The sequence below is a fragment of the Eschscholzia californica genome, unplaced genomic scaffold (genome assembly GCF_041429995.1).
Source record: "Eschscholzia californica isolate CP2 unplaced genomic scaffold, dmEscCali1.0.p SCAF_1, whole genome shotgun sequence".
NCBI classification, from domain to species: domain Eukaryota; kingdom Viridiplantae; phylum Streptophyta; class Magnoliopsida; order Ranunculales; family Papaveraceae; genus Eschscholzia; species Eschscholzia californica.
The window spans coordinates 86,041,296-86,065,519 of NW_028238198.1; the positions used below are offsets into that span (position 1 = coordinate 86,041,296).

Genomic DNA, 24,224 nt, shown 5'->3' on the forward strand with positions numbered 1-24,224 from the left:
CGGTTAATTTTGATTCTTATATTAGTTAGTTAAATATGTAGTTCTTGATGATCCAAAAAATAGTCATCAGTTGATTTAGGACAATGAGTCAAGAGAAGACTAAATACACGTGGGTCAACTTCGCATCAAGTCAGCAAGCGATGTCGAATCCAAAGGAGGTTTGGCACTCAAGCCTGGAACGGGGGAGTTAGTATGATTATCCTAGGTGCTAATGCCCTGCCATTACTCAAATACAACCAGGTCTGCCCTGTGATCGACGAGAAGGCTAAGGAAGTCCATGTAAGCAAGGCCGATACCTTAAGTCTGAAACATGAGAAGGTAGGAGCGTGCCTCACACTTGTCGACTTAATCCCGAATCTAATCAAAGATCTCAGTCAGTAAGGATTTCAAGTATTTGCTTAACTTGGCCTTCAAGAGTTTTCAAAGGAGGAAACATCTTCGGAACTCGGAAAGATATCTATTGATCCTAAAATAAAGGAACTCTTAAATATCAAAGATACGGGATACCCCCAAAGAGAAACTCTAAATATCTTAAGGGTTATTTCCCTAATGGCCCCCTACTTTGTGACCAGCTTCCCGCCTGGCCCCCTACTTTACAAGAAATACCCATATGGCCCCCTAAAACCGTTAACTTTAATTTTCCGTCACTCTCTCTCCTCCATCTCTTTTTCTCTCTCTGCCATGTCACGCCACCTCATCACCATCTCCGGCAGAGGTCGCCGGCTGGCCAAATTTCCGGCCGGCGACCTTCAAACTAAAATTTTTTTTTTTTTTTTTTTCTCTCTTCCTCTCTCTCTCTCTCTCTCTAAAATTACTCCGGCGAATTCGCCGGAGTAATTTTAGAGAGAGAGAGAGAGAGAGGAAGAGAGAAAAAAAAAAAAAATTTTTTTTTTTTTAGTTTGAAGGTCGCCGGCCGGAAATTTGGCCGGCCGGCGACCTCTGCCGGAGATGGTGATGAGGTGGCCTACTAGATGAGGTGGCGTGACATGGCAGAGAGAGAAAAAGAGATGGAGGAGAGAGAGTGACGGAAAGTTAAAGTTAACGGTTTTAAGGGGCCATATGGGTATTTCTTGTAAAGTAGGGGGCTAGGCGGGAAGCTGGTCACAAAGTAGGGGGCCATTAGGGAAATAACCCATATCTTAACTACGAAAGAGTAGTCTCAATCCCAAACGATGGATCTCAACCGCCTCATCCTCACCGCCTATCAGCAGTCGGCCAAAGCAGCCTATAAAAGGGCCTCAAATCACCTTGAACAAAGTAAAAAATTCCAAGGTTCAATCAATACTTAATCTTTTATCTGTAAGGGCAATTTAACTGTCTTGAGCGTCAAAGAGGTTTTCGAGCTCCTTGCAAATTCCCCACCCTCCAGATTTTCAAGAGCGGAAGCAAGATTGATCGTCATGAGAATCAACAGAGCAAAATCATTCATCCGCAGGCAGGGACGGATCTATATGCAAGTCAAAGGGGGTCATGGCCCCCCTTGACTTGCTGCAAATTGATTTAAAAATGTTGATTGCCCCTCTGGTTTATCCATGAATAACGTTCAAGTCAAACTCATGACACATATTGATGGGCCTAGAAAGTTTCTTAAATAGGTCTACACCCGCAAGTGCACGGGTGTCAAGTTGTAATAAATTCCGGTAAGACCGGTTCGTTCCTCAGAGACTATTTGAATCTATTCTAATAGGAAGTAATAAGATTTTTAAAATGATTTGGTTTTGGTTTTGAAATGAATTAAAGTAAAATTACGGAAGAAAATAATTACAAATGATACAAGGAACTCAAATGGGGTAGAGCCTAGGGTTTTCTGAATCCGTCCCTCAAACAATTCTAACGACAATTTATTTGGATTTAATTAGCGAATTCTTTATATAACTCAGATTCTAGTCCATGAACGGTCTAAGAACCCGGAAGATTTTATCATTAAAAAAACTGTAAAACTTACTAATAAATTGTACCGAGAAAATGATTATGATGAACTTCATCTAAGACCCTAGATAAAAGAGTTATTTACTCATGGCAATTATGATAAAATTCGAAAAATTAAGTAAGAAATGAAAGGAGAAAACATAACTTTTTCAAGCTGGAAACAATTTCCTTCTGATTTTCCCCTGGCAGCCAAACACAGCCCTGAGGGAAAACGATTTTCTCGTCTTCTCGGAATTGAATTCTCTATGGGAAAATTATTTTCCCACATATTTTCTCATCTTCTCCAACTCTTTTTCTCTCTCTAACTTTCTGTAATCTCTCTCTTTCTCTACTATAACTCTTCTTTTCTCTCTCTATATCTTATACAATTGAAAATGAGAAGTCTATAACAATGAAATTACTGAAAATCGATATTTCTTTATAAACCAAAAACTCAAATAATTCACTGATTTACTCTCTCTCTCTCTTCAATCAAACTCTCTGTTTTATCTCTTCATTTCTCTCTCTCTCTTCACTAAGAAAAACCAAATACAAGAAATAAAACAGAGGATCACCTCTTTCTCTCTCTAGAAAAATGATCAAAAACAGAAAATTAAATCTAACTAGCTAACTCTCTCTCTCTCTCTGTTTTCTCTGTAATGGGTGATGATAATGGTTCTGTTCTTGTTAGCCGTGAGATGATGATGATGACAACTCTCTCTCTCTTCTTCTTCTCTCTCTCTAATCTTCCTCTTTAATTGAGCTTGAGAGGATGAGTTTTGACCCCCAACCGAGATACCTCTATCCTGCCTTCTCTGTCCTCTAAATAGCCGAAATACAAATCAATCTCTCTCTCTAGAATCTCTACTGTGAATATCATCCAAATCTTCTCCTTCAATCTCTGTGTAGATTTCTTTCAATCGAATCTTCAAAGAGTATTTATGAATAATCGAAGGAGATGAGATGGTTGATAAACCTAGTTGGTTTATCAAGAGAGAACGAGAAGAAGAACAAGAGAGATCGAGAGACAGAGAGGTATGAGAGAGAGGAGGGAAACCAATTTAAATTAGATTCTATATTGCATGTATAAGTGGTTACATCTTGATATATATATATATATATATATATAGGTACAAAAGAGATAAAATACAATCTAAGTGAATCTAAGTTGTTATTGACCGAGTCCATGTGGGTTGTGTGTGTGTGTGTTTCGGCCGGGTGTGACCGAGTGGGTCGAGTATAAACCTTAATACTCCCCCTCAAGTTGGAGCAGAGATAGTAGAAATGCCCAACTTGCTTATTATCCGTTGAAACGCATCCGCACCTAGAGGCTTCGTAAGAATGTCAGCTAGCTGTGCCGTCGTAGGAGTGTATTGAGTTGTAATGAGCTTGGTCTTGATCTTCTCACGAACGAGATGGCAGTCAATCTCAATGTGTTTTGTTCTTTCGTGGAAGACTGGATTGTCGGCAATGTGGAGAGCCGCCTTGTTGTCGCAATAGACAGTCATTGGTTCTTGGTGAGTAATACCAAGGTCATTGAGAAGGAATTTGATCCATTGAAGTTCACAAGTAAGAGAAGCCAAAGCCCTATATTCAGCTTCAGTAGAAGAACGAGCAATCGTAGATTGTTTCTTTGATTTCCAAGAGAGCGGGCTACCACAAAGAAAGGTAATGTAACCGGTGGTAGATTTTCTGGTTGTTGGACAACCAGCCCAGTCCGAATCACTATAACCAGATACATGTAAAGGACTGGAAGAAGAAAGGAAAATACCTTTACCGAAAGAACCTTTGAGATAACGAAGAACCTTATGAGCAGCTTCAAGATGAGTACTTCGTGGAGCTTGCATATACTGACTTAATGTATTGACTGCAAATGTGATATCTGGGCGCGTCACAGTGAGATAAATGAGGCGACCAATGAGTCGTCGATAAGGTGTTGGATCCTCGAGAATTGTACCATCATCTGGACCTAACCTTAGTTTTTGGTCCATTGGAAAAGATGATGGACGGGAAGCCGTAAGCCCTGAATCTTCCAAAATATCCAGAGTATAACGACGTTGACATAGAAATATTCCTTTGGTAGAACGAGAGACTTCTATTCCAAAGAAATACTTGAGTGTACCGAGATCTTTTAGAGAGAAGGTTGTGTCAAGAAAATTCTTTAGTTTTGAGATTGCGAGATCATTTGTTCCAGTAATGATGATGTCATCAACATATACTAAAACATAAAGGGAGATAGAATCTTTGGAATAGGTGAACAGTGAATAATCAGCGAGAGATTGAGTAAAACCTCGCTGTAGTAAAGTAGATGAGAACTTAGAGAACCATTGGCGGGATGCTTGTTTAAGTCCGTACAATGATTTATTTAATTTACAAACGCGAGACTCCCCCTTACTGGAGAATCCAGGAGGTAGTTTCATAAAAACTTCTTCATCAAGATCGCCTTGGAGAAAGGCATTGTTGACATCTAATTGATGAAGAGACCATCCCTTAACGGCAGCAATAGAAAGGAGGGCTCGAATTGATGAGGCACCCTTAGGGACGATTTCGGCCGGGAAGTAGAAAGAGTAGACATGGGAAAACGATCTTCACGAAAAATGACATCACGAGATATAATGATTTTCTTAGTTGATAGACAAAAAATTTTATATCCTTTTGACCATGGGGATAACCAATAAAAATACCGGGTATCGACCTCGGTTCCAATTTATTTTTGGGAGAATGGTTACGAGCGTAACATAAACATCCGAAGACTCGGAGATGAGTAAGAGATGGTGGTGTTCCTAATAGTTTTTCGTGTGGTGAAGCACCACGAAGAAGTGGAGTAGGTAATTTATCAATAATATAAACTGCGGTCAAAACACATTCACCCCAAAATTCGAGTGGAAGATGTGCTTGGAGGCGAAGTGATCTAGCAACTTCCAAAATGTGACGATGCTTTCTCTCGGCCACACCATTTTGTTGTGGTGTGTACGGGCAAGATCTTTGGTGTATGATTTCATTAGAGTCAAACATTTCTTGAATATCTTTGTTTAAAAACTCCGTTCCATTATCGGAACGGAAGGTTTTGAGAGACGTCCCGAATTGGGTATTTATATATTTTATAAAATTAAAGAGATATTTCTTTGTATCCGATTTAGAAATGAGTAGAAAAACCCACGTACAACGGGAAAAATCATCAACTAGAGTAAGAAAAAATCGACTACCAGATAAGGAGGGAATTGTAAAGGGCCCCCATAAGTCGGCATGTAACAATTCAAAAGGCCTTGTAGTGATAGAAGAACTAATCGGAAAAGGTAATCTAGTTTGTTTCGACAAAGGACATATATCGCACGGAGATTTATTAATCAAATTCAAAGGAATACATGAAATGTTCTTTGCTAGATACTTGAAACGGGAAATACTTGGATGACCTAATCTAAAATGCCATAAACTTGAAACGGAATTACAACTAGAAATTGCGGAAAGAAAAATTCTAGGCTCCGTGCGAAAATAGTAAAGGCCATCTTTAGGATCACCACGTCCAATCGTCTTCTCGTCACTGGGTCCTGAAAGACACAGGAAAAAGAATTGAAAGTTATATCGCAAGAAAGTGATTTAGAAGTTTGAGAAACCGAAATTAAGTGGAACTTAAATGACGGAATATGAAGTAAGTCATGAAGATAAAAATTGTTAGAAAAACAAACCGTACCAATATTGTATACTTTAATTCGTGAATCATCCAGTAAACGGACATAAAAGTCGGGTGGTGCCCGATAATAAGTAGAGAAAAGAGAGAGATCGGAACAAATGTTCCTTGAAGCACCGGAGTCAATAATCCAGGGAATAGATAGGTTACCTGTGAGTGTCATCGAGTTGTCTTTTCCATTTGTAGGGACCGAAGTGGTGGCTATAGTGGGAGTACCTTCAGAAGAACGCTGCAGGGTCAGCATATTACAAAGATTGGTGTACTGTTCGGTTGACATGGATGTCGCTAGAGGCACCCCATTCGAATGGTGATCGGTCTGGAAGAGATCTTCACTCTATTCTCAAGCTCACCTGTTTGTGAATGGAAGAGATCTTCTTATTCAAGGTTCATCATTTCATTTGACTTAAGTAACGGCTGTAAAATTAGGGTTCTGTTTATTCTCTTGATCGAGTCAAGAATTTCAACATAAATTGATGATGATAGAGGATAGACATACTTCCAAAAATTCTTTTAGGGACCTTTAAGTTTTTGTCGCTACTATTTTACTACGAACTCTAACATTAGTATCCATGATATAAACGTAGATAAGTAAATGCACAAAAAAATAAATGAAGCACATAGATCCTGGTATGACACTGGATCTAAAAAGATCTAATCTTCTTAACGATTCCTCTTCATTCACTTTTGTTCACTTGGGTATCCATCCTCGAACCTCTATTGAATTCTCCCACCGAACCAGGACCTTCATCCTTTAGTTCTTCAATGGACACTTGATCCTAAACTTTAATTCTTGCACTCAACGATGCACAGATCGTATTGTTAGAAATTAAAAGTACAATCCGTGCTCAAAACAAATAAAAGAATCTGTGGCAATACGAGTTACTGCATTCACAAACATCCATATACTTCCACATAACATGGCATTCATAATATCAAAGTAAGAGTGAAACAGAAGAAAACTAGAGGAACAACTCTAACTCGAGCCAGGGGTCGAGACAATCCAGGCCTTTGGCCCATGGAATTTCCCGGCCAAAAGGCCGAGGTGCCTCAGACTTTCCTGGCCAGAAGTCAGAGATGTCTTGGATATGACCCGAGACATGTTCTCTAAATTTTTTTGTATTTTTTTCTTTCTAAAACCCAACATTTTGAAAACTCTTTCCAAATCAAAATTCCTTTTGAAACTTCTTTGAACATTAATTTTGAAACCAATTTGAAATATTTTCCAAATCTCTACTAAATTTTTTCAGATATATCTAAAACAAATCTGAATTTTTCATTTTTGTCCGAAACTAGTCAAAACTAACTCCTGCAAAAGGGTCTGATACCATTGTTAGGTTATGGTGTAACTTATTAATGTTTTAAGCGGGATATCAAACATCTAATGTCTAACACTAGGTTCTCGAGATCACATGCTTAAACTAATAATGAACTAGATAAAACACTAAAATTACCTTGATTCGCTTTTTCCCTCTGACTAAAATTTGATTGCTTCCTCGAAGATCTAGAGCTCCAGCTTGTAACTATTCTATTTGAGGCACTCGAGCAATCGAATTAATCTTCGTTATTTAGGTTAGCTAGAAATCGAATCCAAGACTCCTCTTAATCCTTCTTTAGCGGCGAAGATTCATAACTCCTTCTGACTGACTGGATATCATTTATGGGGAACGGTTATTTTTCTATCTTTTGACAATGTAACTAGAGAGATGGAGACAAAAATAATTTTACACTCTTTTTATATTTATTCAAGTCCTTTTCTAGATATCTCTGAAGTCGAACACAATCAAAAAGTTTTATAATAATTATCTACAAACTCTTTTTCGAATGGGAATTCCATGAGGAATTAAGACATCCCTTAGTCGGATATAATCTGTGCCTTATGCCCCCATTCCCTCCAGTCATATTTTTAATCGAGTAGATACTCTTTATGTGTAACCCGTGGTATGATTCTTCGTCGTTAGCCGCGGGTCATTTGAATGAGCCGGAGATCTTAGTTGATTTCTATCCAAACATTATGATTCCTGAAACGACGGAACTAGATGGTTTTCATCGTTCGCCATGTCAGACAAATTGATCACTTTGTCATCTTGATCGAATGACATCTTCTTCTTCACATATTTCCGTCACTTATGTAATCCAAACTCATTCGGAAAATGTTACATCTTTGTGAATGGAAAATATTTATTAAAGAGAAATAAGAACTATTAAGAAGTACATAGTTTGTTACACAAGGAGACTCTTAAATAATTTTTTGTTCCAGTAACATGTGGGTAGGAGGAATGCTTTGTTTGTGTTTAAAGAAATTACCAGGATCGACTTTGCTCTTAATTTGGACTAGTCTCTTAAAGTTATATTTGAAGTATTTTATACCCCAAAATTTGGCTTGCGAATAACTCACTTCATCATTCTTGTAGTGACCGAGATCAAGATCATTGTAGTTAACACTAGCAGCAGTTCTTGGTGAGTTAGAAACATATGCAGTCATATATTTATACAACCTTCTCATCCAATCCATATGCTTTTCTGAATCACTTTCTACAAACCAAATCGCACTGTAGTAAATATTGTAGATGTTCCCAACTCTATGAGGGAATGGAGTTTCAGATTCTGAAATTTTATTCATCCTTCCACCAAGAGGAGTTAAATATAATGCGGAATCAATTTCCTCCAACAACATAGTCCATAACCCTTCCAACCCTTTTTTTGATATTGGTACTTGGACATTATCCGATTTTGCCTTGACGTATATATTTGGTTCAGGTTCATTCCAGAGTGTGAACATGTGGGCATGAGATTCGATCCAACTCACTTGGGTACAGTCACTCTGCTCTAAACCTAATTCAGGGAAGTTCTCGTCCATGAGTTGAACGAGTTCTTTAGTATTATCACCGAGGAACAAAATGGAGAATTGAGCTTGCATTGTGCCATTGATCTTGATAAATTCAAGTCCAATGTATATGTCTTCGGGAAGCCTATCAGCAATGAATTGCCATCGATGAACAATGTCTATAGCACCTTGTTCATGTGTCTTGGTGATAATAGCAACGGTTACTTTAGCTGGAACAGGAACTAACTTAACTTTCCAGGAAAGAACAACTGCGAAACTCGATGCTCCTCCTCCTCTAATAGCCCAAAATAGATCTTCTCCCATGGTTTGCTTGTCAAGAATTTCGCCATTAGCGTTTACAATGAGAGCATCGATGATTTGATCACATGCAAGACCAAATTTTCGAACTAAAGCACCATGTCCGCCACCACTAAAATGCCCACCGACACCAACAGTAGGGCACAACCCGCCCGGAAAGGCAAGGGTTTTGGTTTTCTGTCCAATTGCATTGTAAACCTCGCCAAGCTTTGCACCTGCTTGAATCCATGCATTGCTATTCTCAACATCAACATGAATTGAATGAAGATGGACCAAATCAAGTAACACAAATGAATAATCAGAAACAAAAGAGAGTCCTTCTAAGTCATGACCTCCGCTTCGAACTTTCACATCTAACCCGTATTTACGAGAACAAACAACAACTGCTTGAACTTGAGATTCATGTAAAGGTGTAATAATAAATTGAAGTTTTGAAAAGGTTGGTGATAAGAATCTAAGATTTCTTGCTTTGGATTCTAAGAGTGAGAAAAAAGATGAATTATTTGGAGTGAAGATTGGAATTGAGTTTGGTGGTTCATAAAGAGAGATGCAACCAATGAAATCAGCATGATATGAAGAACTTATTGAGTACTTCCCCCATGAAGTAGGAACCCTAGTTAGAAATACAAATAAAGTGACTACTAGTAAGAGAATTGTTGAGCTTGATGAGATGCCCATTACTTTTTTTTTTATGTTTTTTGTTATGTTTGTGGGTTGCCTATTTATATTAATGTTATTTTCAAATGACCTCATAAACAACAGTTTCTTGTCCGACCCTTTAATTTAAGTAAAATACTTAGATGACTCCGTTTTCAAATCTTCCCAGCACCACTCACCAGCACGACCAAAAGCACAATTTATTATTACACGATCAATTAGAGAGAGAGAGAGAGGGAGAGAAGAGAGAGAGAGAGAGAGAGAGAGAGAGAGAGAGAGAGAGAGAGAGAGAGAGAGAGAGAGAGAGAGAGAGAGAGAGAGAGAGAGAGAGAGAGAGAGAGAAGGAGACTTAAAATAAATGTGGAAGAAGTTGTGCTTGTCGTCGTGCAGGTGGGACTGTGGGTGGTGGCGGATGAGTGGGGAAATATTCTAACAGGAAAATAGGAAGCGTATCTTCGGTTAAGCTTTTTTTTTTTTTTTTTTTTTGTTGAAAGGTATCTTCGGTTAAGCTGTAATATTGATTGAGTAAATATTCTATTATATATTATCCACACTTGATATCTTCATATAAGTATTGAACTGATGCACATGATTAATTAAAGAGATGGAGAAGGAGATTTAAAATAGGTGTGGAAGAAGTTGTGCTTCTCATGGTGCAGGTGGGCAGTGATTAAAAAATGATTTGGGGACTACTTGGGGCATACTGCAGGGGCGTGGCCAGTAAGGGGCATGTGGGGGCGCATGCCCCCACAAGCTCCAAGTGACTTCCCCTTAGTACTACTCCTTATATACTTATTTGGGATATTTTTTCCCGAGAGGCCCACTTCCTTTTTTTATTGTTGAAGCCCACCCACACACTTATTAAAGGGATTTTTTTTCTTTCCAAAGGCCCCAATTATCAATCTTTTTTTTTGTTGAGAGAACCAATTATCAATCTTAAACAATCAAACATAATTTACATCGTATTACTCTTCTTCATGAGTGAAATTATAACACGTGTTATAGTCTAATTTCTTTGTAAACCTAATTTGTTGAGTGATTATATTTTTTTGATCGACTATTCTTTGAAATATGGTTCTTGTCTTTTTCTTTACATAACAATTGCAATTTCTTTTTGTAATATATTGAGTTTATTAACTTAATTCTTTTGCTTAATCATTTATCAACGCAACCAAAATAATATTAAAAATAAACTGTGGAACTTCTTAGACTTAAAACTAAGTATTAGATAGTCAGTTACCTTAACAATTAAACAAGACAAACCATCTTATTCTATCGACTTTAATATTGATCCACTCTACATAAATTGATACATTTTGTCCTCTAAAAAATAAGTATTCTTTTATATTTCTATTTGGAATCGTGTAATTCTTTTTTTGTTGTTCGAAATTTAAAATCAAATTACTTTAAAATGTAATTCAGAACATAATGAAATTTACATATGTATTTCTTAAGATCATTCAAATAATATGAAATAAAATATAATATTTGAATGAAATTGCGTCTAAAATTGCCGTTTTCCAAATATAATATTGTTGTATAGGACCATTTTTTTTCCGTTGAGTCGATCGAAGGCATTTAATATGTTAAATCACAACATGGTGAATAAATTGATATTGTTTAATTTATTTATGATATTTTGGTTTTTCATAATTAAAAAATGCCCCCACGAGAGAAATTTTCTGGCTTCGCCACTGGGCATACTCTCTGATGTACTCCTCACAGGGCAAGGATATTTTGATATTTTTGACAAAAATTGTGAAAAGACCAAAATGACCTTGTCCTGTGAGGGAGAGTACACCAGAGAGTATGTCCAGGAAGTGCTTCACTCGCTCGCTATTGGTGCTCTTGCCTCCAGCTCGAGGCCTTAGGGTAGTACACCCTAACCGCTCGCTTGGGAGGTGACATTGCTTTAAGTGCGATATGACTTTTGATCGTTCAATTTCTGTGTTTGATAAGATAATGAATTGAATAAGAATATGGTTTTTGGACATGAGTGTAGCTGATCTTGAAAGATCACATTAGATGCATGACAGGGTACCGAAGAGAATAAAGTTCAGGTCCTTCCATGGGTACTGGGGACGACTCTCTTATTCGAACTCGGTGATCAAAAACGTATTTAGGTACTTAAGGTATATATGTATCATGAGGTAAACTCTTCAATTATTGTAGAGTCCCTTAGTGGGAGAGGGACTTACCGGTTAAGGGTAAGTCTCTTTCTCGAGGACATGCTAGTGCATTAGCTAGTGTCGTTATGGGACGGTACTATCTAACGCACTATAGATTCTCCTGAGGTACTCTCTCTTAATTGGGAAAACACCATGGGTGGGCAGCTATCACTGCTATTGCTTGTTAGATTAAGGAAAATGTTTTATATACAGTAACAGATTTGATAAATCGTTTTGACATGATGTTTACAACTTATTAAATGGACTTTTGAAAACGTGATAGATTTTGGATTGGTCTTTTACCAGAATAACTCGTGTTAGTGAGTTATCTAACCCCCTACCAGTTGTTAGTGTGCATGTGTTTCTTGTAGCCTCGAGATGGAGTATGTATTCCAACCGGTGATCTTGTCTGACGAGGCTAGTGGCGTAACGTCGTTTTATTTGGTTTTTGTTTATTGGTTTTTCGTTATTCTAAAGTTATGTAGTTATTGCGGAAACAAAATTCGAATATGTATAACACTACAGACTTGTTTATAAGTTGCATCCGTGTTTTATGAGGCTTTTATAGTTTTTTTTTGTGTTTTGAGTTTCGACCTGAAACTGAGTTGAGTTTGTTTAGCTTCCGCTTAATAGTTTTATTTTGTGTATGCGAATGTATGGTTTGTATGACCGGTTTTACAGGTGTTACCGGTTCGATTTACAGAGGAGACTCTGCCAGATTTTTGTCTTGTCTGTGAATTATCGAGACGTGGTCGTGTCTATTTTGGGACTCGGGCCGTCACATCAACAATAGATGTGCCCCCTAAAAAAATCTCTATCAATTGAATTGATGTTTGAGTTTAATTTTTGTGACTGACTTATGTATAAATTACTCAAATTAGTTTATAACTATTATGGTTCGCCTCCACCCCTCTTCACAAACTGGTTTCGTCCTTAGGTATGGTCTACACGACCCGACTGGGTCACACTGACCTGGCCGGTTAGTTTAGGGTTTAGGCTATTTTATTATTAGATCAACTCTAATTAGATTGTATGTATCCCTGTAGATTTAAATACTACATAGTATAAATACCATTGTATATATTAAATAGTACAAGAGAATTATATTAATTAAGAATCCTCCCTCTCTAGCTCACGCTTATTTCTCTCTCTCTCTCGATCCATCATTTTAAATCCATCTCTTGGATTATATAATTCACATGGTATAAGAGCAAGGTTCTTTTTCTTGATATTTTTTCTCTATCTCTACACAATGACTACTTCTTTCGATGCTTCCGGAAATATTACACAATCAACAATTGCTTCGACTCCTAGTTTTGATGTTCACCATTTCGACTCCCCAATCTTACCTTGATTACCCCACTATTAAGTGGAGATAACTATGTCCCCTAGCCTCGTGGGATGAAAATGGTTCTACGAGCCAAAGATAGTTCGGTTTCGTTAATGGTACCATTACCAAATCATCATCTCCTTCTGAATTGCATGCTTGGGGACGCTGCAATGTTTTGGTTGCGAGTTGGATAGCCAACTCTGTTACCCTAGATATTCGAATTTAGAGAGAGCCGGTGAGGCGGTGGGATTAGGGTTTTAGTAGCTATATAAACTAAAACCCTAAGAGATATATATGTCTAACGCTCACGAATCTCTTGTGTAACTTGTTTGTTTATCATAGTGGAAATCATCGTGTTATTGTCGCCGTGGAGTAGGTCTCACCAACCGAATCACGTAAATCTCTTGTGTTCTGTGTGATTGTTTTTTATTTCTTATTGCTTTTCTTGGATTACTTGATTACGGTCGTAACAAACCCCAATTGTCATAACATATACTATTTTATCTTCTCCAAAAGAAAAAAGTAAGACATAGGCCACAAACAAATTGACTAAGATAATGGCATATTTAAGATTACTAAAATACTTCGACCTCCAAATTTGTTTAAAATTCCATGTAAACTTCCTCTTACCTTCCCCGCGTGGTCATTTTTTGATGAACACGAAGTTTCATTATTATATATACCAAAAGTTATTATAGGATCAAACTTTGAAGTCATATACAAAAAGCAAAGGAAGGAGGATTTGAGAATTTAACATTCTTTATGTTCAAAAGAATATTGAGAAATGAGGAGAGAAGGTTCCTTCCATAAGTCAGTTAACCTATTTCTCTAGAAGAAAGCAATGAGAGTACCTCTTTATTTCTCTTTTTGTTTGCCCATGATTCTATTCAGTATTTAACTCGGGCACAGTAGTTCAAATACTTGAAGAACATACGGTTAGATCCGAAAAATAGAATCTGCTCAAAACGTCGAGCTTTTAAGAGTTTAATTTCGCGAAGTAGTTTAACATGGGCTTCATGTTAGTTTATCACCAAAGACTAGCTAGGTGATGGCATGTTCCCGTACTCCCATTTTGAGGACTATAAGAATGTGGGTTCTAGGTTAGTGACTTACTTTCAAGTGCAAAGAGGATGCCTTCACATGACCCTTGACAACCCTTATTCAATTCTACTACAACTCACATGTCAATCCTCAATCTTAATTATTTCAAATACCTAATCATTCCTTCCACAAGACAATAAGAGAGCATTGAGATAGAGAATTTGAACTATACATTATAGTTGAAGCTTCCATTCAAGCAAACCAACATTGAATAGATCAAAATTAGGGGAAGAAGGAAAAAAGGGTAATTATGAGCAAAAATCATCATTTTCTTTTACAAAATATAATTGTTATTTCGGGCGAATTACTCGACCAAATCAACAAAAAGAATAGTCCAACATAAAAGGAAGCTTCAGGTTGTGTTTAGTTGACCGTTTCTTTATGAAAGGAGGAAAAATTTCTTAGAAATACTGGTATTCCATGTGTTTCGTAATTTTATAATGAAATAAAAGTTCCACTGATGATAACAAAAGAAGAAATTAAGAATCTAACTGCTCTCAAGACATCTTTTTCCTTAAATAGCAATAATTTACAATAACGTGCATCATTAATGCTTAAGTAGTGAGTAAGACAAGTGCAATTTATGACTTAGAAATGTGGTTTACATCATACGTAAGTGTGACACTGACGATAGAGAGTTTAAAATTTAGTCGCTAGAAGGGATCATGTTACAACCCCTCTCGATAGTTAGTTGATGTTGTGATGTCACTCCATTTCTAGAAGTTTTTTTATTTATTTAGGCCAGCGCTTTGGGGAAAGCTAAATAGTTTCCGGGGTGTGAAGACTTTGTCAAAAATTGGTCAATTTTGTTTGACAATTTTATTTAGGGGAAAGCAAAATACTTCTCCACCTCAGCTCACTTTCTCTCCACCTCACCTCTTTATCTTCTCCGATTAAGTTTCCGACCGGCGACCATGAAAAAAAAAAAATTTTCACTCTCCCTCTCTCTAGAAACTCCGGCGAAGGGGCCCTTCGCCGGAGTTTCTAGAGAGAGAGAGAGAGAGTGAAAATTTAATTTAATTTTTTTTTTCAAGGTCGCCGGCCGGAAAATTTTCTGGCCGGCGACCATGAAAAAAAAAATTTCACTCTCTCTCTCTCTAGAAACTCCGGCGAAGGAAACCCTTCGCCGGAGTTTCTAGAGAGAGAGAGAGTGAAAATTTAATTTAATTTTTTTTTTCAAGGTCGCCGGCCGGAAAATTTTCTGGCCGGCGACCTAATCGGAGAAGACAAAGAGGTGAGGTGGAGAGAGAGTGAGGTGAGGTGGAGTGTTTTTTTTTTATTTCTCCTTAAAATTTATTTTCCCGAAATTTTTTTAAAATTCTACATATTCCCTTTAAAATTTCACACCCCGGAAACTATTTAGTTTTCCCCAAAGCACTGGCCTTTATTTAATATGAACTTCTTGATATTGTATAGTTTACTTGAACAAACTTGTAGTTGAGGTGTAAAAGGGGTGTTTGTTATTCATAGTTATTGCTAATAAAAACACTAAAACCCTACTATATGCACAATGTTGTCAATATGTTTCATTTACCATTCCTCCCTCTCATATATTTTTTTTTTGAATTGTTAAGTGTGTCTTGAATCCTTGACCTCTAGGGTGGAAGATTATACCTCTTACCACTCCAACCAAGGGTTGTTGACTACTCCCTCTCATTTTTACTTGATTAAATAGTGAGTGAAAATTTTAGCATTGGACATGGGTAAGATATAGGTACTAATGATATTAGCTAGTTAGAAAGTTGCACATATAGGGGATAATATGACTAGCTAGGGCATCAATATATGGCCTATAATTGTACTAATAATAATCATCATAACTGAACAATCAGCTTCCAATAGTCCCCACTGGGTTCCATTGTTGGAAACAAATAGTGGATAATACTAATCCAGATTTTTGTACATAATTAGCATTCCATTAGACATATAAACGTAATTTCAACCAAAAAATAATGACGACACTTGTTACTGTTCTTTTAATAAAAAACATTAAAACAATCAAATAAAGGGAAATTGTCTAAACATCTGATATGGTGATCGCGCAATCCTATTTTCGGAGAAATAAAACCGCTATAGTATCGTAGCAAATTGAAGTCTTGGAAAAATTCAAGTAGGATTTTAACCGTTCAAGATTAGTTCTGATCTTGACTGTTTACTTCTATCTACTACTATTTCAGAAAACAAATCAATTACTCAAGGAAGATGGAGAATCACAAGATCACCTTTTTCTCCTTTGCCCCACGCTAAGCAGGTGTGGATTTCTTTAGCACATTATATCCATCTATTAACACTGCACGATCAATTACTCAAGTTGTTAGAGAACGCGATCACAAGAAAAGTAAAGGCATGAAGAGCTTCATTGACCTTTGCATCCTTTCTGCTATAATTTAGATCATTTGGAGTGAAAGAAATACTAGACTATTTGAGACAAACGAATCACCACTATTGTGGGTAATAAAGTATGTACTCATTCTGACTTGATCCGAGGATATAGGTTGTGAATATCAGATTGAACATCGTTAAATATGGTATTCTTTATTTATGTTCATCTATCTCCGATTATAATATAATCGTGAATTAAAAATACAAGATCAAATGAGCTTTTTCCTTGTAGAGACTTGTGGAAGGATAATGTATTGGAAACACCCTTTTTATTGCTTGAAGCATGTCTAAGAAAATTGCATATACTCAAAGTAGATTGCAAAAGATTGTGTCACTGCAGGGGTTAACAGTTTAAAAAACAGACTACGTTTTGTTTACGTGTGAACAACGAATAGAGGCATTTCGGGAATATCTTTAACTAGGTGGATATTTCGACTAAGGTGATGACCGAGAATTTTCTTTCTTATTCTTGCCATGTGAAACACTAGCTAAAAAGGTAATCATAGTACAGACAGTTAAATCGAATGCGGAATCTCATTATTGGAGGTGAGTTTGGGAGGTGTAATCTTAGCCATTGAAGAAGGTTTGAAGATAAAATTGGGAGGTATATAATTTCAAACCTTTGAGATAACTTTGACAGGTGTAATCTTAGTCATTGAAAAAGGTTTGGAGATAAGATTGAGAGACATGATCTCCACCCTTGAAGATAAGTTTGGGAGGTGTAAGCTTAGCCATTGACGACGCCGATGTATTTAGAAAAAAAATACCCTCCTTTCTTTCTTCTATAGATTCTCACCCCCTTAAAAAATAGAAAGGACAGGAGGACAATGGAACTGGAAGTAGAATTGTTGGGGGCTTAGAAGTAAGGCTAAAGAGTTGTTTTCAATCAGATTGCATGACATTACTCTTCTCCTTGAAAAATGATAGGGAACGAGAAAAACTAGGTAGTTTCTGAACATAAATCTTATGTGGTTTGTTATGATTCGTACTTCCAATAATTCTAATCCATTAAACGGTAGATCACAAGTGGGCTCATAAAATTTCTACCCAAAGTCTGTCTTGTTTCATTTCAAACTCAATTATACCATAGTCTTATGGATTGCTTGTGTGTAAATAACATAGAATCAAAAGACAAACCCACAGACTTTGAATATGATCTCTCATTTTGATCTGGTCAAATCAGTCTTGGGATTTTGTCCATGTGGCATTCTTCATCAGCATCTATCTATATATTTGCACTTCAATACTCCCAACATTCTCCACTCAAATTCAATTTGCAACCTCTCTCTCTATATCTCTATCTCTCTAAACTGGGAAGCTCTTCTTTCTCTCACTATCTCTAGGGTTACAAGTTAGTTTATCTAAACATATCATGACATTGTTATCTAAGAAAGTCACGTGCAATTCGCATGGCCAAGATTCATCCTATTTCCTTGGATGGGAAGAATACGAAAAGAACCCTTATCACGAGATCCGAAACCCTACCGGAATTATTCAGATGGGACTAGCTGAAAATCAGGTCAGCCCTAGCTAGCTAGATTAATTCCACATGTATACCCACATGCATTTTTCCTTTTCTACACACAATACTAGTACTAATATATTTCAATGTCCGGCCGGCCATTATTTTACGTGTGGTTTAATTGCAGCTCTCATTTGATCTTGTTGAGTCTTGGATCGAAAACAACCCTGACCCTTCAGGGTTCAAGCTAAATGGTGAATCAATATTCAGAGAACTTGCTCTCTTCCAGGATTATCATGGCTTGCCATCTTTCAAGAAGGTATATATGAGTTTTGCTTTTCATCTTCCTCACTACACATGCACTCAAGAAATATTTTCATGATTATGGCCTATGGACATACCCATTTGATGTTTTAGCTCAACTTCACTTGAGTTTTTGAAACCTTAAGTTAGAAATGATGGTCTTCAGTGGAGAGATACCCACCTTACCTGTGACGTCTTAAGCTTTTAGCAGTTATATATATCGATATTGTCCTCGTCTCTCACACCTAATATAAGCTCAAACCCAATAAGGGTACGTTTTTTTTGTTTTGTTTTGTTTTGTTTTGTTTTGACTAAGGGGCTCTACGAGCTCATCCAAAAGGTCTTGAATGCACACTTATAGTCCAAGCTCCAGATGCTCTCGTGAGCGATGTGGGACTATCACATGCATTACCACCCAACCAGAGCGGGTTTCAAAATTTACTCAGAGTTGTTACTGATTAAAACACTTTCATCATTTTCTCATAGTCATTGGTGGATTTTATGGCGGAAATAAGAGGAAACAAAGTAAACTATAATCCGGACAAGCTTGTACTCACTGCTGGTTCAACTGCAGCTAATGAAACTCTCATGTTTTGCCTCGCCAACCCCCGCGAAGCGTTTCTCCTCCCCACTCCTTACTATCCAGGGTATGTTGACATTACATTCTTTAGTTAATATTAGCTGCATTTCAAAACAAAAGCTTCAACTTTATCATAAATTCAATCTACTATCTTACTTCAGTTTCTTATTTGATGATCTTATAGGTTCGATAAAGATCTCAAATGGCGAACGGGAGTGGAAGTCGTTCCTATACATTGTTCAAGCACTCATAATTTCCAAATAACTAAAGCTTCACTTGATGAAACATATAAGCTAGCCCAAAAGAAAAACTTGAAAGTTAAAGGGATACTAATCACTAATCCTTCTAATCCATTAGGAACAACCATCACCCGAAACGAACTCAATCTTCTCATTAACTTTGTCGACACTCATAAAAACATTCATCTAATAAGTGACGAGATATATTCGGGTACTGTTTTCGGTTCACCCAGCTTTGTTAGTGCTTCGGAGATACTAATGGAGAAAAACCTTGAAAAACAAGAAGATGAAACTAATATCTCGAACCGTGTTCATATTGTTTATAGTCTTTCTAAGGATCTTGGTCTTCCAGGATTTCGAATTGGTGCAATTTATTCTAATAACAACGATGTTGTTGATGCAGCAACTAAGATGTCAAGTTTTGGTCTCATTTCTTCTCAAACTCAATTTCTTATATCTCAAATGCTCTCAGACAAGAAATTCACTAACAATTATATAAAGGAGAACAAAACAAGGATAATGAAGAGACATGACATGCTTGTTAATGGTCTTAAAAGTGTTGGTATTAGTTGTTTAAGAAGCAATGCTGGTTTATATTGTTGGGTAGATTTGAGACATCTTTTAAGTTCTAAGACATTCAATGCTGAAATAGAACTATGGAGGAGAATTCTTTTTGAATCAAGATTGAACATTTCTCCTGGTTCTTCTTGTCATTGTAATGAACCAGGTTGGTTTCGTGTTTGTTTCGCTAATATGAGTGAAAATACATTAAAGTTCTCTTTCAGACGAATGAAAGACTTAGTCGAAACGATTACTATGGACAAAAACATAACAAGATTGATAACGACAAGCTCAAGAATGGATATCTTTTGTTTAACTAAATGGGTATCCCGATTATCGTCTCGTGAAGACGACTCCCAACGTTAGAATTCAAGTAATGTATGAAAACTATCGTCGGTCATTCTATGTATCCAATCAATACATAGTTTTGCTATTTGTTTTCTTTGTTTTTTGGTATGTATTTAGTGAAAAACAGCATTAGGCCACGAAGCCCACTTCAATGGGGCAGTAATATGTACATCTCTTCACTTGAAAAACTGACGTTCGAGTGTTACGAAGGGTTTACATTTGGTGAATTGAGCTACCTATATATTTTTTTGTTCTAAGTTAAATATATTTAATGTACCTAGTCTCTACATTTTTCTTTAGCAACAAACACTTTATATTGTAAGTTCAACAAAAAAAAAAACACTTTATTGACTAATGTGGAATTTGTGATTTATTAGTGCGCATGGCGTTTAAGCAAATTAAAGTGAAGAACAAGATTGACAAAAGAAAAAAGATAAAGCTTCTTTTGTGGCTATTTAGGAGAATTTTATGTTGAACATGCACGAGTGTAGATGTATATAATATATTTTTAGAGTTTGATTGGGCTTTAGGTCGTGTAGTCACCATAAAAACTTTGGCATTAGGTCGTGTAGTCACCATAAATAAGTTTTTCCTTTAATTACTTTTCTTGAGTACTTGTGTTGACGATCGAAAAACCATTATACGTACATACAGTCTTTTTATTTTCATTTTAGTACATGGCTCAAAATCGTTTAGCAAATAACCCAATTGAGGGTTGCCCTAACATTGCTATATTAGTAACCAATCATGGAGTCCGAAAGAATCTCAAACGAAAAACGCACATGTACTTGACATGATCTCTTTACTGGTAGAAGGGAGGGACAGACAAACAATGCTCCTTTAGTTAAGGATAGTGTTTGGGTCAGAATCAATCATTCTTATGTCAAATAAGTCCTAAAGGAAGACACAAAAATGAAAAAAATCAAAGACATTTTCATGAGCTTTTCAATCTGTTTTTCCACAAAACTTACTTCACAATAACACACTAAAAGGGTCCCCTCTCTAAGCTTTTCATCCCAAATATTCATCCACAAGTAGATACAGTCCACAATGACAATGACAAACAAACAATGAGGATATATGTATATGATTGATGTCGAATCAATATAGATGGACAATGAGAGGTCGTACGCGTTATCTATATATCTTCCAACATGAACCAAATTAATGAGGATGTTACACCGGTTCCCATGTTTGATTATAACACGAAGAATCAAGAATAATTGTAGGCCCTTGTACATAATGCTAGTCCAGAGGGAATATATATAGAACATAAAAGAACCTGCAATTTTTATCTATATTTCAATTTCATATAAGTGAAGATTGCAATGTGTGGTTTTTAGTTTTCATGCTGTCACTTTATAGAAGATCAACCAAATATGCCCCCCACGGCCCCACCCACCTCCATCCTAATCCCTTTAGGTTTAGGGCCATAGTTCAGTACAGACAAGATGGGCCATATAAACATCATCCCTGGTCTGTCCTAACAGGCTAACACCAAAACACCTTTACCTAATTTTTCCTTGCTCAAAAGAACTTATGTTTTGTGCAGAAATTAGGGTGGCATGCATGGATGTGCATGCATGGATTTCAAACAACCTAGAGATGGTATGTTGGAACTTTATACATGAATGGAAGTGTCTAATATTGGCGCCTCCCAAAATCACTATAAGGGCCTCCTGTGAGTGTTTGACCGTAGTCAATTCCCGACAACTGTAGGCACCCCCACTCGGACTGACAAGTTCAAGGCCCAAAGCATGGTCTCGGATTGGGTCAGTGTGACCCCTCAAGTTCTTTCTCTATCTCTTTTCAATTGTCGCCTAAGAAATCAACAAAATCAGAAACCCACTGATCTATTTTCAAGCTCGGACTGGTTTAATCTTCAAGCTTAAGGTCTGGGTTTTGAGAACTTTAGGTTTGATTTGCTTCAGATCTAGTTTTTGAGAAAGGAGTTTTCATTTCTTTCATGATGTTAAACGATCATACTTGTTGATAGATTAATCGGTTTTTGTTAGTTTAATCTTTGATTGATTTTCAGGCTTAAGATTGCAAAATTGAAGAGTTAGAAGAAGAAGAGGGGGTTGTTGGTGAGGCCCCTATAGCAGCTTTGGGAGGCGCCTATACATGCTCCTTACATTGCATTTGAGTTCTGCGGAAATTAAGCTATAGTTTGGGACAAATGATTTGGCTTTGTATTTGTTTGTTTAGCACTATGCTTCTTTACCTGGAGGACTCGTGTTTCTAAGTACTCCCTTCGTCTCAAATTAAGAGTCCACTCTTCCTTTTTTTAGGGGTAGTGGATTGGGACTTTTATAGACATTTGGAAGTCTATAATTGTTCTTGGCATTCAAATCCAAACATTTGAGAGTCTCTGAATGTCCGAGGCATTCAAATCCAGACATTTGAAGGTCTATAAATGTCTGAGGCATTCGAATCTGGACATTTGAGAGTCTATGAAGATCTAATCATAAATCTACAGGATATACTAAACAAAGGAGAACGAGCAAATGGGATATGATGTAAGTATACTTATCTCCTCTGGACATAGTGGAAAAATCGAAATGAACTCCATTTCAAACATCAAAACTCAGATCTCGATCGCATTTGGTGGTTACAATTAAAAGAAGCCCTAATATTTATCTTTCAATCCCTTCTTTTGGTGATTTACAGGTTGACCTATGGGGTCCCCCAACGATCGGAAATATAAAGGTCAATGTGGATGGTGCTTACAGACTGGAAGGAGCAGTGGATGCAGCGGTTATGAGGAATAGCTATGGAGAGATTATAGATTCAAGATTTGTTAGGTTTTCACCGATTTCGGCTCTGCACAGTGAGCTTCGTGCTTTCTAGTTAGGGTTAGAGTTAGTGGAAGAACACAACTTATATGGTGCTCACATTGAAGGGGATTCGAGGGTTATTATAACCCTCTTATCGGACGGCTCAAAATCACCCCCGTGGAGATTAAAAGGGAAATACAGCTGTTACGGGATTTGGTCTATGAAAGACACGTGGTGTTGTCGTATTGCACTAGAAGTGCTAATACGGCCCCTCACAATCTTACTTTGAAGAATTAGTTCCTAGGAGTAACAAATTTGAATTTTTTTTTAAGGCAAACTAATTTGAGTTTCTGTTATTTACATTTAGTCTTTGCTGTTATTTCGTGTAGTAGACTTGATGCTTTTGATTATTGGAAGAATTTTTGGGCTTATGGTCTAAAAATCTACAGTGAAACACAGATTTAATCCTCTCTAATCCTAAAATAGGTTTATAAACCAAAATATTAACATAAATGAAAATCTAGTCCATTTGTATCCATCTCTAGAGAAAACACAAACCCCTAGAATATACCTAATCTAACTTTCTATATAAACAAAAACTGATTTTCAAAATCTCCAAATATCCGTTTTTCATTTTTATCTCCCACTTTCTCTCTCCAATCACGATCATATTAACAGAAATTTTATCTTCATTCTTCTCCAAAACGGAAACTATTAATGTCCTCTCTCTAAAACCGAATCCTCTTTTCAACCTTCATTATTAAGTCTCGAAATCTGCTTCATCTTCATTAGACCAGCTGAAAACTCCATTGTTTATTTCGATTTCCATCATCACAGATTCAGGTTCGTACCTTCGTTAAGATCGACAAGTTTAATCTTTCTTTTTAATGTATGTCATCATCATCTTTAAAGTTATTTATGAATTGGTTTCATCTCTGTATAATCTCTTGTTGCTGTTCATCATTATTCATGATTTTCTCTCTCTAAGATCTTCATAACCGATTTATCGGATTAATATTTAATCCGAGTTTACAAATTCATTTTCTTGGATTATATTGTGTTTGTCTACATGTATTATGTTACTTTTCAGTAGTTTTAGGTTACAGATGTTGATTTTTAGAAGATTTTTTGATATTAGATCCGGTAATCGTACCATTTCTGAAGCAGAGATGATTCCGTACGTTTTTTTTGTAACAAAATGTAAACGATGTGTACTTTACACGAAAGTATGTGCATTTATTGAACATCACACATTTGTACCATAGAAGATTCCGTACAATGTTATTATAACAGAATGTAAACAATGTGTATTGTGCAAAAAATTATATGAACTTTATCGCGCTTTACACATTTGAACCACTGACGATTTCGTATAATTATACTATAACAGAATGTAAACATTGTGTAATCTTCTAAAAATTATATGTAATTTACTGCACATTATACATATTTTTTCACATAACAGTGGCCTTGTGATTCAAACTAAAGTTATGTTTGTCTCCTAATACATTATGAAGTCTAACAAACAGTATTATAATTTACTCCATTATACACGTCGTTTCTAGTAAATTATATGTT

General features: G+C 36.6%; 1 protein-coding gene and 1 pseudogene across 2 annotated transcripts; one reads left to right on the top strand and one right to left on the bottom strand.

Moving 5' to 3' along the window:
* Positions 1–7,832: 7,832 nt before the first annotated feature.
* On the bottom strand, positions 7,833–9,416 carry LOC147570531 (tetrahydroberberine oxidase pseudogene; annotated as a pseudogene). Its single transcript, XR_015235570.1, has one exon. The product of XR_015235570.1 is annotated as a tetrahydroberberine oxidase pseudogene (transcript).
* Positions 9,417–17,640: 8,224 nt separating this feature from the next.
* LOC147570532 (1-aminocyclopropane-1-carboxylate synthase 3-like) lies at positions 17,641–20,156 on the top strand. The gene is made up of 4 exons (XM_086672735.1): positions 17,641–17,895; positions 18,026–18,157; positions 18,628–18,788; positions 18,906–20,156. Exons 1-4 carry the CDS (start codon positions 17,749–17,751, stop codon positions 19,885–19,887), a joined length of 1,422 nt encoding a protein of 473 aa, XP_086528861.1. The 5' UTR covers positions 17,641–17,748; the 3' UTR covers positions 19,888–20,156.
* Positions 20,157–24,224: the final 4,068 nt, after the last annotated feature.

What these genes read in the sequence shown, in the direction of transcription:
- LOC147570532 (XM_086672735.1), top strand. Translation starts at nt 17,749, where the DNA reads ATGACATTGTTATCTAAGAAAGTCACGTGCAATTCGCATGGCCAAGAT. An exon ending in TGGGACTAGCTGAAAATCAG is followed by an intron (nt 17,896 to 18,025) that starts GTCAGCCCTAGC and finishes GTTTAATTGCAG; the next exon opens with CTCTCATTTGATCTTGTTGA. An exon ending in CCCACTCCTTACTATCCAGG is followed by an intron (nt 18,789 to 18,905) that starts GTATGTTGACAT and finishes ATGATCTTATAG; the next exon opens with GTTCGATAAAGATCTCAAAT.